The sequence below is a fragment of the Morone saxatilis genome, unplaced genomic scaffold (genome assembly GCF_004916995.1).
Source record: "Morone saxatilis isolate NCDOM2014 unplaced genomic scaffold, NCSU_SB_2.0 Contig19, whole genome shotgun sequence".
In the NCBI taxonomy this organism is placed as follows: Eukaryota; Metazoa; Chordata; class Actinopteri; family Moronidae; genus Morone; species Morone saxatilis.
In genome coordinates this window covers 21,066,337-21,079,777 of record NW_023339751.1, presented here as the reverse complement: position 1 = coordinate 21,079,777, position 13,441 = coordinate 21,066,337, and the positions used below count along the sequence as shown (strand labels likewise).

At 38.9% G+C, this 13,441-nt stretch overlaps 1 protein-coding gene across 2 annotated transcripts in view; it reads right to left on the bottom strand.

Moving 5' to 3' along the window:
* Window positions 1–13,441, bottom strand: part of atrnl1a (attractin-like 1a) — a gene marked incomplete in the record, with an annotated part of 267,240 nt that overhangs the window by 169,298 nt on the left and 84,501 nt on the right. For both annotated transcript variants that reach the window (XM_035663942.1, XM_035663941.1), the window contains 3 exon segments: window positions 5,777–5,968; window positions 6,383–6,596; window positions 8,881–9,068. In XM_035663942.1, the coding sequence (XP_035519835.1) occupies window positions 5,777–5,968; window positions 6,383–6,596; window positions 8,881–9,068 (594 nt within the window).

Sequence of the window (13,441 nt, the reverse complement as noted above, 5' to 3'; positions counted from 1 at the left end):
CTCAAACTTGTAACAATACATAGTTGGAGTTTCACCCACATCCTCTAACATCACCCAACTAAACACCTGTTTCCAGGTTACGTAAAATGCTTGCTTGTGCTTACAGCTCCTAAATTTTATCTTTGCCCATCGCCATTTTGTTGCGGGGCGCCTGATCAGTACTGCGCATGTGAAACTCTTAACAGAGATGTGAAGGAAGCCAGATGAGAAGGAGATGTGATGGGATGAAAGATATGACATTTTAATTGACCCAATCTGCTGATATTACTAAATCAAGAGTCATTTCAAGAGTCATTAAGTCCTTATGATTCAGCCACTGGGAACCATGATCCATCCAATAGTTGCCAAAATATTTCACTCTAAACTAAAGATGTGGATTGACCAAGTGACTGACCAGCATTGTCATCCCTATAGCCCCGCTGCTAGCATGGCTTGATACAAAGTACAGTTACCATTTAAAATGTGAAAAACGCAAATCCCATACTTGCTGGTTAAAATAATGTCACCGTTTCTGTGGGGTTTCTATCAACTTCATGTGAATGAGAATGAACATAAATGTAGTAACTAGGTCAAATCCAAGAGGACATGGGTTTGCATCGCAGCCGAAGCCACAAAACATCAGTCGCTCGAATCTTTCAGTTGCTGCCGTCACTTGGAGACTGAGAGCCTTAATGCCTTTAAAGTTCTGTCAACAAGAAACATTAAGCACAACATTTCTCAGATGCTGGCTGCTATATAGCAAACATCCACCACATGATTTATGTGAAATGGACGGAAAAAAACTCTATTCTGTGTTCCTTTCCAAAACCTTCCCAAAATATATGGTTCTATTGAAATCAGGATATTAGTCGTCTTCATTGACAGAAATAACCTAGAGGATACCTAAACACAACAGATGACAAATGTTCTGAGCAACTTAGTCTATCTTTGTGCAGCAAAGAAAGGGATTGCTTGTTCCTGCTGGGGGAATTTTCATCTTATCAAAAATTCTCTCAGCACAATCGTCTCCGTGCCACATTCTGTTCATCACAACAGGGTTTGACATTTGGTGTCCCTGGATAGCACGTATCGTCTGGCTTCATCTTGTGCAATCCATTTGCTCCTACAGTACTTGACAGTTAGCATCACTGTAGCCAGTAGCATACAGATCTGTGAGCCCCTATACATAATACATCAAGTGTAGGACCCATAAGCTGCCTTCTCCTTCACTTTTCTTGTTGCATGTAGCTGCAAGACAGCAAACAAAAAAACCCACACGTGTTATGAAGATTGCCTCAGAGAAAATAAGCCCATATCTCTGTGCAGCAAAACCAATATCAGATACAACATAACCATCATCCAGCTTGCCTGTAAATGTGAGTGTGTGTGTGTGTGTGTGTGTGTGTAAGACAGATTCATTTGAAACCTATGTTCAACTATAATGAAATCATAGTCACTGATCTGTTGTAGTCGCCTGTCTAAACAACAAAATACACACAGTGAGTGACAAAAAGAAGAACAACTGCTGTGTACTGTAATCCCACACACCTGTACTTAATCCCATTTTTGTGTTTAAATGGTTGTGGCAGGGCAGAAATGTGTGGTTCCATCTCTATGGTCATCTTTGAGGTTATGGTTTGTGGTGGATCTGCTGTACTGGACTGAGTCAGACTGAAAGGGGTCCTTAATATTCTTGTTCCTCCATATACCGTAGCAAAGTGAAATGTTTTCATTGTTTTGTCTGTGTAATACAGCACATCTGATTTGAAATGGCACAAAACAGGTAAGCACTTTTAGCTTTGAGGAGGATTGGCGGTTGTTTCTTGGGTAAACAGTGGAAGAGTAGTAGTCCTTTTGAAATACAAACTGTTTTAGAACAGAAATGGTATTCCAATGTCATACCGCTTACTAACTGTATACAGTATGAACTAGATACTGATTGTCATAGTATATTGTTTTTACACTTAGTGTGCACTGAAATCACCATACTTCAGCATTTTGTATTAACAGGAAATGTTTGCCAATCAAACTGCAACTTTAAAAAGTCACTATAAAAAGACAGCAAATTTTGGGGCACCTGGTTAGCTCAGTTGGTAGAGCTGGCGTCCCATGTACTGAGGCTGAGTCCTTGTTGCAGAGGCCCAGGGTTTGAATCCGTCCTTTTGCTGCGTGTCATCCCCCCCTCTCTGCCCCCCTTTCCTGTCTGTCTTCAGCTGTCATTATCATAAAGGCAATAAAAGCCCCCCCAAAAAAGACACATTTTTAAATATAATGCTGTTTTTGTTTTCTGATGTGTTTCTGGAATTGTTTTCCCATCACCCACAGCTTACTTTTTTACAGCAGTGCGCAGATCCTCCATTTCCTTTATGCATTGTGGAACAGTAATTGGACGCAGCACACTTAAAAAATTGCCAGGTACTGTAAAACACCAAGCATCTGATGCAGCATTTCAATCACAGTCATGATTTAATTACAAAATCTGCAGTACAGAGCCAACAAAAAGTGCTGTTGCACTAACATGCATGTTATGTGATAGAACTTTAGGCTGCCAGTTTGCAGAGTTATCACTGCAGTTGTTCTCCATCCCTAAAAGCAGTTGTTTGTGAAAGTCTGGTCTTTCTGTATCTTCCTATCTACTGAACAACAATGAAAAAACAACTGGCAGCAGTACTGAGGGGGTAGATGTAGGATAAATGTGCGTGTCTACAGTGGCAAACACTGACCTCACAAGCTATGCAGAGAGGAGTGTTATTGAGCACATATAGAATGAAAAGTTTAATTCACAGACTAATTTACAGTTGCCATATTGAGTGCCATATAGCTGCAGGTGCAAGACCTTTAGGGACAAGCCCCTGGAGGCAGAGAGGTAAAAAAGAGGTGAAAAAAAGCAGAGGGAAGCTCAAAAGTGTCACATAAGTCAAAGAATGTCTATTTTATGACAAGAAACATAGTACTGCACAATTAGTCTGGGATTGAAAAATCAGCTCACTTTTGAAGGAGCAGCCAAAACTTCCAAATCTGACTGCTGGTGCAACACTGGAGCTAATTATTTCAAGAGGTTGTGTTGAGGAATGTGTAGTTGGCCTCCAGCCGACATGAAAAATGGGAATGATACACAAAGCCTTGGGCCAAATTTATCTGATAAATAAATGACCCAGTTCAAATTGGATCCTCAGACAAGCAATTGTTTTTTGTGAAAGCAGCTACTAAAGCCGAGGTCATGAATCCTTCAGCTGCAGCCTGCAGGCCTGGTTTCCAAAACAAGACATGATTAATCCATAAACAAGAGAAGTGAAGCAGAAAGTTAAGTATGAAACACTATACAAAGAGGGGTGGACTTCAAAAGAGCAACAATGCTATATCTGAGAATTTGAAAAGTGAAATATGTCATATTTTATATGCCACACTTTGAGCAACAAAGGCAAAAAGCAGCAGAACAAAAGCATCCTACACATCTTCTGCCACCAAACTGCGATATAAATAATAAAAGAGCAAAGGAGATGGGGAAAAGGTGCCATTATGTAAGCAATGTCGGTAAAAAGAAAGAAGGAAAAACAATCATAGCTTGCTAACAGTAGGCTAGAGAGCTGTCTGCATTCAGACTACTGGCACCAGCGAGGAATAATAATCACCAGTCACAAGACAAAAACTGTTTTTGAAGCTGTTTTTTAACTCCCCAGAAACAAGAACACTTGGCTACAAATTGACTATTTGTCTAACAAAAGACAGAAAACACCAATAAAAAGTTTTGCCTGAAAGAATATCTTTTTTTGTTTTTCTAACAGATTTTTAAACTTGTTGAACTTTAGAATAAAACATGGCCTTCACTTTTCCAAATAAAACATCAATGAACATTATCAAAAACAAGCATCGCTTCCACTGGTCGGTTAGTCATACTGCTATAACGTGTAGCCGCCTTCTGTCTAGGTTGGATATCTAGGCTAGGATAATCAGTAGTTTTAAAATACAAAATAACTTCTTTTGTCTTGTAGATTCCATTTATTCTATAGTTACAGTATAGTATATAGTAGATGGACACATTTTTTTTTTTGGGTATACAAAATGTATGTATGTAGACTTTTTCATGTAGTAAAAACAATGACTTATTTAGATGTTTAAAATACATTTGCACCAAAATAAGATATCCAAAGCTTTTATCTCTTTTTCAATAGAGGATTTTCTGAATCAAATGACTCCTGGTTGTTATGTGCCAGAGCTTCTTGTTCACTGGTCCATGTGGTTGATTATCAGTGGCGCTTACTAACTTCCACATATAAAGCTGTGGCCATTTATACAGGATGATTGTAAACAGCTTGCAGTCTCAAGTAAACAAGTGGCTGAACAAAGTAAAACGTCTATAAAACAAACTGAAGAAGGGGATTTTGTGGATCATAAATGCCAAAAAAAACTAGACTGGACATTCAACATTTGAAAATCAAGACAATAATCCAACAGGATGCCTGTGCGGTCCCTATTAACTGAAGGCTGTTTTAGTTCAAAAATGAATTGATGTAAAAAATAAACAGCTTGTTTCTTTTTAAGCAATAGTTCCCATTCCTTTCCTGCTGGAGAATTTGTCAACCAAAGCAGGTAAACGTAGAAGCAACCTATAGGATAAATGGCTGAAGCCACTACAGGAATGTTGTTTAGAGAGGAAACTATTGGCAGTTAGGCAGGAAAACCCTTTGTGTCTTCATGTCATGACGACTTATGAAGCAATGGAAATCATCATAAAGATGCTAATTCAGAGAGGCTGCAGCAGGGCCTGGCAGCTTTTCCCCTTTGTCTGGTTTCATGGTTCATGATCCCTCGTCTTTCTCACATACAAACATTCCTGTGTACTCAGAACCACTTCCAAACCTACAGGGAGGTGTTAATATGAGAGGAATGTTAACGGACAGCAGCGAGGACTTCATATCGAGTCAGCTGTGTGTCACTGTAGATGATCGATTTTCTGCCCTGTAGCTACAGGAGAGGTGGCACTGCCTCGGTGTTAGGAGTGTGTGTTTGTGTCAGTGTGTGTGTGTGAGAGGTAGAGACCTGACTGCTGATAAGAAAAGGATCGATAGGAGTCTATAATGACTCCATGTTCACACAATGTACTCTAGTTGCATCATCAAAAGGTGTGAGTAGAGTACTACACCACCTCATTCATTCTTCTAAACCACATATTTTGACTAAGCTATAACCTCTAGGCTTTTTCCAACCATATACTAACTTGTCATTACAGCTTTTTACACAACATTATATTTAAATGACAAAGATAACATGCAAATCTTACATCTCACCTCCTAAATCTATGCCTGTACATCTTGCTTTTCTGGTGTCGGGTTAGTGTGCATTTGCGCCTTGTAGCTGGTACTACAGTGTTAATCCAGAAACTAGCTAGTAACTCAAGCCATTAGAAAAATGTAGTGGAGTAAAAAATATTTTTAAATGTCTTTTTTTTTTTTTTTAGCTAAAATGTAATTGATTAACAGCAGCATGTCTTCCAGAATGGAAGCGTTACTACCTAAAGTAACACTAAATAAAAGTGCTTTTTCTGAGGCTTTGCACCACATCTTTTGGTCTTGCAGAGATTGAGAGATGATCAAACTCCCATTGCTGATGAAGACTGTGAAATGTGGTTAAAAGCCTTGGATATAGCTAGAAAGTGGGTCTGAGATATTCCCACCTGAGTTCTTGTTTTTAAAAGCACATAAACAAACAGATCTAAACCGCCCCCCTGACCCCGGTCTAACATATCTGTTAATTTCCACCCTTCCCCATCCCCCCGTTTGATTTCTCCCCATCTCACCAGTACAGTCCTGGGTCTGCCACTCCAGACACTGTCCGTAGGGGAAGGAGATGACATACGCCGAGGAGTCGACACAGCGCTGTGTACTGCTGCACCACATGCACTCCATGGCCTGGCTGGTGCAGTTGGCACAACTGGTGTGCAGAGAGCAGGGCGTCTTACAGGGACGAGCACTCTGACTCTGTGGACTCCCTGAGCAACGAGACAAATGCCAGAGACAAAAGTTTAGAGAAAAGGAACTAATAGTTATTTACTGAAGTTTGGAGCTAGTTAGAAAATAAGATAAAGGTTCAGAGCTTAGATATATACCTGATGATTTTTATTTCCTACAAAACATTTCATACAGCTTCCACTTGTTTCCTCTTTCTCACTTTTGAGTTTATCCATTTTAACAGAACAAAAAATGTCAGTGTTTTTAAGAAATGTTTTGGTAATTATATAATGTATCTCATGCATTGATACTTTTTTCACCCAAGAGTTGGTTTCTTTAGCTTGCCTGAACTGATAAACTGTAGCCTCCAATCTGAGTTTTATCCTTAGTCTGGTCTTATTAACCACATCCACCTGTCTCTCTCTCCTTTTTTTAGTGCACTCATTCTTCCTCACCAGCAGGTTTTTCACAGATGAGGCCGTCGGTGTTGGCTGTGCAGGGGTTGGCTTTAAGACCAGCCACCTGCGTCCGCTCCAGGTAAGCACAGAAGCCTGAGTCGTTGGGTTCTCCAGGTAACCATCGCAAGCTGGTGTTGGTGAAGGGTGACATGTCCTCCCAGCCCCAGTAGGACACGTTGATCTTCCTCAAGCCAACCCAGGGAGATAATGTCTGTAGAGAAAGAGAAAAAGAAGCAGTTAGGTTATGAAGCACAAGCTGTTTCTTGTTCTTTTCTTTGTTTGTTCTGTGTTTAAAAAACAACAAAAAAAGGAAGATAATGAGCCCTAATTGTATGCAGTTCACATGTACATATGGACAATGTGCTAGAAAGGTTGGGGAAAAAACACCATAATGAGAGCAATAACTCAATGCATAAGCAAGAAAAACAACATAATAATACTAAAATGAACAGCTGAGCAGGAGTCCACATAGTGAAGAAATAAAGATGTAGTCCTGTTTGCCAAGAGAAGTCAGAAGGCTGATACCTCTGAACCACAAACAAAAATGTTGTCTTTTACATGAAAGTGGATCCTAAATCAAATTACTGTAATTATAAAAGCAGAAAATCTAATTATAGCAGCTGACTGAAGTTTTGATTTATTTTCTGACAAAACAAGTGTGATTTGTTTAATATAGTAATGTCTCATGATGATTATGAACTGTTAATATTAGTTTAATTTGAAAGAAATCAAAAATATTTTCTCACAGCTGTGATTTATTTTATAAAAACATGCAAAAGGCTTTAAATTAAAGCTTCAGGATCAAGGATTACAAAGAGCTTGTTCTGTGTGTATTCTCGCGTGTCAGTATACCACCCAAATAGCTGGCTGGTATGTGGTAATTGCTTAAAAAGTTAATGTTGATGTTAACTTAAAAAGTGGAACTAGAACAGAATAGATTTAGAATCACCTTCAACCAAAAGGAAAGATAAAAAACTGTTTATCTACAAAAACAGGCACTTTTCTACAAGACAGAGAGCAAGAAAGGGAAACGCACTTTGTTTCAATTAACACCCTTCAAATATTTGCTCACATTTCTCCTGAAGCTGCACATTTATCAAAAAGTCTGTGTGTGGTCAAACACATCAGGGTCTCAAATGACATTTCCACCACTAACACAACTAGTCTACATTTCAGTGTGAAAAACATTCACATCCTGTCACTCATCCGGGATGAAGAAAACGATGATGAAGCTGGTGTGTTTCACTGTGGGCTTAAAATGTTTCCCTATTTTGACTCTTTCGTAGAGTTTTAAAAAATAAAAAAGCCACATCGGAAATATCCTGGTGAGAAATTTCACTTCTTTGTACCTGGCGATATCAAAACTCCTCGTGGTGTGGTGAAAATATTTTTTTGAAAATTGATATTATTCAAACTATCAAATTACCTAAAGCCAGAGGCATTGTGTTATACAATTTCAACAATTTTTAAACATTTACACATCTTATTTTAAACAGTGAGGCTGTTATATGGACATGTTGATCAGTAAATAGCAAACAACATTGCTGGGTTCATGTTCAATAACTCAAATTTAATGATCTTGATACCACATATTCCTTGGAATAGAATTGAATAAATCAATGTTATTGAAGCAGTAAGAACTCTGAGTTCAGTTGTCCACAATCAGCAGGACATCACAGTACTTCAGTCTCTACATGAAAGATAAAAACAGCTGAACACTAACATTCCATTAGATGCAGCTATTTAACTAGACTATATATACACACGTACGTATATGGTGTTGCCACAAGCACATTGTGGCACTGACGATTTTACATTTGTTTCTTTCCTTACTTTACATTATAAACCAGCCTGATATGACAGGTTTGGATGCATTCAAGTCCGTCTTAATACAATGTTCAGATGTCATACAGTGTACTTTAAATGATCGCTGTAGTCATTCACCTCCTCTCCACATTGACCCTGAAGCCATCCCTTAGTAACGCAAGTCCAAGGAAAGAGATATAGAACATGGTCCTCATTAAAATGCATTCTGCATTTCAGCCGACGCCTAGGCTTCAGCAGTTTGCCAAATCAAGTTCATATTTTGAGTGTGAAATTCCATCTTTTGTTTCCTTGTCGAGCTGCAGAGGAGGGACAGTAACATGATGAGGGAATTTCATACTAAAAAACCTAACTTTGGAAGGTTGGCCACTTGATTTGTCTAAATGAAGCCTCATTATGTTCAACTGACCAGTTGAACTATATGGCAGCACTTCATTGCCAGTACGAACTAGAAGAATAATAAATGCATGTGAGTATTGTATCAAAATCATCTTTAAAATATCCAAACCGTTCATGGTGCATGTTGGAAGTTGCACAATAGTGTGCAAATAGCCGCAGCAACTGTGTAAGGCAGAGAAGGAAGAGTGGAAAAGAACCAATAGCTTCCACCAAGTCCTGTCACCTTTATTATTACTACGTTTTTTTATCAGTTTATTTTTTACACCACCCACCTTTTCTTGCAGTTGGTATTTTTGAAGCTCTTCCAGAACAAAATTGACCTGTTTGTCTGTGAGCAAAGAGGCTATATTTCCTCCCAGGTTTTTGCAGTAGTGCTGGGCGTTATCATAGCTCTCTCTGCTGGAGTTGATCCTCAGGCAGGCCTCTCCGACATGGTGCCAGCCCTCCCCACACAGCTGGCCTGCACACAAAGGCACACATACTGTTTTTACACCTTCATTAAATCTGTGTTAACATTAATTCTTAGTCATCAAATTGGCTTAGCATAGAAAACACAAGTGTATTGTCTGCTAGGAACCCCGTAATCCTTTGATCCTCACAAAACACCAGGAAAAATGTGTGTCGGGTACATACTAAGAGACACCTATGCTAGATCTTACCTATTTTGGAGTAAACACTGTTTGACTGAGACAATATTAAAAGGCCAATAGTAGCATTAAACTCAAAGCACAGATAACATTGGAATTCTTTAATGTTAGCATGTTAACATTAGTTTGTATTACATTTCAAGCTAAACATTAGCATTTTGATGTTCATACAGTTTTCACCATAATAATGTCTGGCTCAAACTGTTGTTGCAGACTAATATTTCACTCTAGTTTGTTTAGTATATTAACATGGTTGCTTGGCTTATAATTAAAAAGATTATAAAGTTATGGTAATATGCCTATAATTAGCATTTTAACATGGTAATGTTTGGCTTGTAATGTGTACTGTAACCTACAACCTTGGTTTAGCATGTTAGCTTCACTATATCCGGTCTACAGTAAACTAATGATAAGAACGTTAGCCTGCTAACTCTTAGCTTGTAATGTTATCATATTAAGATAGCACAGTAACATGCTAACCTTAAGCATCTGTAACATATAGTACGTTTCAGATTTAGGCTTATACGTATTTTCCACTGTAAGAAAGTTAAAGCAAAACAACTGAGAAAATGCCAGACAACACATGGGCAGCTTGACAGAAAGTTTATTTACCCTTATGTAACTGTAGTGAGTCAGAAGCAGACTAAGACAGCAGGAGGTGTTAAATACTGTTTACTCGGTCGAGGTAAACCAGGCTTCATTAATCAACGGGTAGGCAGGCAGAACCAGCAAACAAATCCAAAAAGGCAACGTAGGGAGGCAGTTTGCAAAAACAAGCAGAGCACAATCTGGCACAGAGATGCTGCTGGTTGAGGGCTGACGTATAGACTGAGACTAATGAGGTAGTGAGCAGCAAGTGTGCAGGTAGGTGGGCAGTCAGCTGATCTGCAAAGGAGGGGAAGTCACTGAGAGCAACTGGAGGGAATGATACTGGAATTTGAAGTTGATGAGATGGCCTGGAAAATATACTGTGCTGCTAGAATCAGACAATTGAACAGCTTTAAAAGAAATATCTCTGGATAAGTAATATAATTTAGTGGACTGATTTTAGAGGCTGATGAAATTGTTGATTTATGCTGTTATTTTAGATCAGAGCACCACATTCTTGCTTTGTGCTGACCTGACTCATCAGTGCCAAAAGGATTTTCAGAAGAAATATGTTACACTTGGGATAAAGAAAAGTGAATATCTGTGGCGATTGAATAATCTAAGGCTCCAAGACTGGCAAACAAACTCACCCATAAAAATGCATATATGCACTCATTGTTCTTATCGGGGTCACTTGGTAGCGTCTTGTAAGAGACTATAATAGTAGAGAGGCCGTTCAATTAGCCAGGATGAAAGGGAAGAAAAAGTCATTCTGCCTCCACTGAGCACCGCTGTTTATTTTGGACTCCGGGACTGATTACATTCACAGGCCCATAATGGCTTCCATCACCAACCTTTTCATGCTACAGAAAAGAAAATATGTGCCGTCTTTATTTTTTTACCCCAAGCAATAGCAATGGCCAATAATTGACCAAAACGAGAGGAGAAAGACAGATGAATGGGGTAAAAAAAGGAGGAGTACAAAAATAAATAGATAGATTAGGTTACGGTCTTTGTGTAAAAGCAGAGATAAACATGTCAGGCCATTTAGAATAATTAGTCATAACATGGTGTCTAAAGAAAAGGCCACAGCTGCCATGGTGGTGGAGCTAGTTTCCATTACCCCAGTTCGTCTTAGCCACACTGTTACTCCAAATGTATCTTCCCAGAAAATCACAGAAAATAGCAAGTGGGCGGGTCTCGTCACGCTTAATGGATTCAGAAACACAGACACAAAAGGTCGGACTAATTTTCATCATCCCGTATGGGCTATGACCTCTAAAAGGGCTACGTACCTTAAATGGCACTGCTTCACACGTACAAGAGACTAGAGAAGAGACACCCAGTCATTTTGGACTGAACCACAATACACATGCGGACAACAGCTGCCAACACTCAGTCAAAGAAAGTTGAGCATGTTTCAACTTTGTGTGAATGTTGCATGATGTGCACTACATGCAACCAATGGAACCTGTTTTGATTCATACAGAAAACAGAATGAACAAAGCTACTCTGTTTTTGCAACTTAAAAACCAACAGGAAATGAACTACTTCGTTGTGCACCAGTATAATGGGAAAGTCAGAAAATATGCTCAATCAGAGTAGATTATGTTAATTATATCAACGCTTAACAGAAATATAAAAGATGTAATGTTTAAAGCTGTTTCACCGTTTGTTTCGACACATATGGATATATGGATGAAGTCTGCAAAGAGAATAAAATATGTAACAGGTCAGCATGTGCTTGTGGAAACATGTGCACCCTGCCAAACACAAATATACTAATAGTTGTACAAATAGGTTGAAAAGCTGCAACGGTGGAAACTGGACCCAGACCAAACGCTGCAATCTGTAGGAACATCAACAGGGTCAAAGAGACAAAATAGCAGAAGCATGATTGGAGTTTCATTTGATGTCCACAGAATACAGTGATTACTTGGGGTGTAAGAAAATATTGAAATATATTGTATCCCAATATGTGATGTATGTATGTATGTGTGTATGTATAACTGATTAAGGGGTTTGCAGTTCAAAAGATGTTTACACAGGTACATTTAAACATTTAAAATGAAGGCATTGAAGTAACATATCGATTGTTTTTAACAGCGTTTAAAAGATTAAATTTCAATGTGAAGCAGTTACTAAGTTCAAGTTGTATAAATATAGTCAAATAATGGTTCTATGCAATCAATCTAACAAATTATAAATAGATGCAAAACCATTCTTTCTGGGACTGTAATCCAGAAGTATAAATCCACTATTTTACCTTAACTGGACATATCCAGCTAACAGTTCATAACAAACTGAAGGGGGAGGATATGTACCAGGCTACAGGGCCTTCATGTGGACAGAAGAAAGGGAGCAAACACAATACCAGCCACTGCTTAAAGCTACTGCAAACTCCCAACTGATGGCAGAACAAGCTAGCTAGCTAGCTCGCTAGCTAGCAGGCCCTTAGTGTAGAACTTTCCAGCAGGTGTAGGTGTTAAATATTTGCCTTTATATATATGCTAGTTAAAAGTGATAGTGTTATGATTATGTCCTGGGGTATTTGGGACGAAAATAGGGTGTACATTTGTACCCACCTTGTTCCAAATGCAGGCATTATTTTATTTATATTTCACATATTTTTATAATCATTACCAGGCTTACAGGTTTGTTTTATTATCATTCCCTGCGTCTCCAGACTGTGTGTCTGTGTATGCATAATTTAGTCACAGCTGCGCAGGTGGGGCCCTCGCCTTTAAGTTTCATTTCATTTAATTGATGGTCAGGACTGGTTACGGCCTTGGCCGGGGTGAGTGCTATAAACTAGCATTGCCTAGTAATTCAATCCAAAATTAATATCCCCTGAGATGCATTGTATAAGGTCATTGACGGAATGGTGGTTCAAAAGATTCTTGTAGCTGGTCTCTTGCATGCTCATGGCTTGATGAAATAGATATATATTCCAGTCACTCAGACTCACAATAATCGCGTAGTTCTCATTAATCATGGATCAATGAGGTCACACTGGAAGCTTGACTTAGATTTTTTGTATCATTCCTAAATGTCACAACTTGCACACTGGATCCTTTAGACTGTGTCAGTTTTGATCCTATTAAAAGTGTTAGGGAGGGTTATCCTTTGTCAAATAATAAAAATAGCGCGAATGGAGTTCATACATAGAGGAGTTCAGTATAGCAAGATGGAAGGTGTCTAGAACTCGGTGCAGAAAAGCTCGGCCAGTAACAAAGCTATGTACTAGATTTTAGTAGCAAGGTTTTCACAGAATGTGTGTATCGGCAAATTAACTTATACAAACTGTGGCTCAATCCAATAAAAAGAACTTGACATGTTACTATACGAGCTCAACATTGATGCTTTTTTGATGAACTAGGTTCTCTGACTGTGGGTATAATGGTGTCTGCTGAGTGTGTGTCGTGCTGTTTTTACATGCGGGCTGTGCTGTCACATGTTGAGTACTGCTGGATGTTATTGTACGAGGTCCTGTAGCAATTCAAAGTGAGAACCGTGACATGCGGTCTGGTTTGGTCATCTGTGATCAGCACCCTGTTTGTGCTGTATAACGAGGAGACTAGTCCTTATCGCTGAGAAG